The following is a 2,044-nucleotide window of genomic DNA, read 5'->3' on the forward strand; positions in this document are numbered from 1 at the left end:
GAGTGTCAATGGTCCACTTGAGAGATAGGTGGCGGTAATGCACTTATAAGTCTGTGATCCGCCGTAAAGCAAGATGACGACGCCTCACGCGCCTGCTGTTGAGAACGCGCTCAGGAGGACGTGCTCCCGCTCAGGACAGTTTGAACAGTTCGGACACTGCGTGAATCAGAGGTAAAAAACGATATAAATACTGTTCAGTTTCTTTCACAGACCGATCGTTTTGTGTCTTTACACATCAATGTATCGTCATGAGCCGCAGGGTTTAATTTGGTTTTGTTTGTGTATGTTTTTTTTTACTCTCAAAGCCGAGATTTCTATTAACTTCCATTATAAGACTGACAGACTGCAACGGTTTGAGTTAAAAATCTTCGTTTGTGTTCTACTAAAGAAACAAAATCACCTACATCTGGGATGCCCTGGGGGTAAGCAGAAAAACAGGGTTTTTTTGGGTGAACTATCCCATTAATTCGAATATGTTATGCATGGTCATTATGAAGCAACATCACATGATGAAACGGAGTATTAGAAAATAATTTTCTAATGGATTTAACTTTATAACTGTATGCTCTACCTGATGTGCAGCTAGCTGCTCTTTTACAGCAGCACAGTTTCCAGACGTCTGATTGGATAACCCAGCCTTGATTTTGTCCTGGAACTCCATCCAGCACTGGCACTTCTGTTGGAAGTTCTGAGCATGCAGCAGCTCTCCATACATCTTCCTACAGACGGATATGTGCATTGGCATTCACCAGAGTGACAGCTTATTTTAGGGTGTAAAAAGTTTATGGAAAAAAAAAGTTCAAGTAACAGTTCATCCAAAAATAAAAATTCACCCTCATGTCGTTCCAAACCAGTAATTTTTTCCCCAATGGAACACAACAAGAGAGTTTTTGAAAGGGTTTGAAACAACCTGAGGGTGAGTAAATAAAATTCTCATGTTTAGGTAAACTATCCCTTTTTCTAAGATATCGGGGATCAAGTGTATTTCAGGGCTAAATCAAAATGTTTGAGAATGGAACAGCTTTAATACAGTGAAGTTTTACTTGCCTGTGTCGGTCTGAAGCCTGAGAGAAGACCTGAACCCACTGTGCGTTGAGGGACTGTAACCTCTCTTCCTCTGTAGGGCTTAAGGAGAGTCTGAAACTCGTTTCATTCAGAGCAGCAAGTTTAGGGTTCAGCCCACTCAGATCTAACAGAACCATCTTAGAGAAAGAAAAAAGAGAAACATTTACATAAAAACAAACCTTTTAGTTTGCTCTGAAACACAAAGAGGAGGATAAAAGAAAATTAATGAAAACAACCTCAAGAAGTGCCACAGATTCACCTTTAGTCGATCCATGCTTGTAGCAGAGGAGGTCATAATGCTCTCAAAGTTTTTAAGTTGTTGCTCCATTGATTTCAACTCAGTGCTGAAACTGCAGTGCTCCTCCAGCTCCTCCTATAGACCGAGAACAGCACAACACTTGTGTAGGATGGTATATACAGGTGCATCTCAATAAATTAGAATGTCGTGGAAAAGTTCATTTATTTCAGTAATTCAACTCAAATTGTGAAACTCGTGTATTAAATAAATTCTATGCACACAGACTGAAGTAGTTTAAGTCTTTGGTTCTTTTAATTGTGATGATTTTGGCTCACATTTAACAAAAACCCACCAATTCAACAAATTAGAATACTTCATAAGACCAATAAAAAAAAACATTTTTAGTGAATTGTTGGCCTTCTGGAAAGTATGTTCATTTACTGTACATGTACTCAATACTTGGTAGGGGCTCCTTTTGCTTTAATTACTGCCTCAATTCGGCGTGGCATGGAGGTGATCAGTTTGTGGCACTGCTGAGGTGGTATGGAAGCCCAGGTTGCTTTGATAGCGGCCTTCAGCTCATCTTCATTGTTGGGTCTGGTGTCTCTCATCTTCCTCTTGACAATACCCCATAGATTCTCAATGGGGTTCAGGTCAGGCGAGTTTGCAGGCCAATCAAGCACAGTAACACCATGGTCATGGGCAGGTGCCAAGTCCTGCTGGAAAATTAAATCAGCATCT

General features: G+C 40.5%; 1 protein-coding gene across 1 annotated transcript in view; it reads right to left on the reverse strand.

The window, feature by feature from the left end:
• The window catches only part of LOC107568118 (nesprin-2-like), a gene marked incomplete at its 3' end in the record, with an annotated part of 87,994 nt that overhangs the window by 24,029 nt on the left and 61,921 nt on the right, over positions 1 to 2,044 (reverse strand). Inside the window, 3 exon segments of the mRNA XM_016253968.1 lie at positions 572 to 719; positions 1,048 to 1,202; positions 1,325 to 1,438. Of these exon segments, the coding sequence (XP_016109454.1) occupies positions 572 to 719; positions 1,048 to 1,202; positions 1,325 to 1,438 (417 nt within the window).

Source organism: Sinocyclocheilus grahami, unplaced genomic scaffold (genome assembly GCF_001515645.1).
Source record: "Sinocyclocheilus grahami isolate Dianchi unplaced genomic scaffold, SAMN03320097.WGS_v1.1 scaffold1216.1, whole genome shotgun sequence".
Classification (NCBI taxonomy): domain Eukaryota; kingdom Metazoa; phylum Chordata; class Actinopteri; order Cypriniformes; family Cyprinidae; genus Sinocyclocheilus; species Sinocyclocheilus grahami.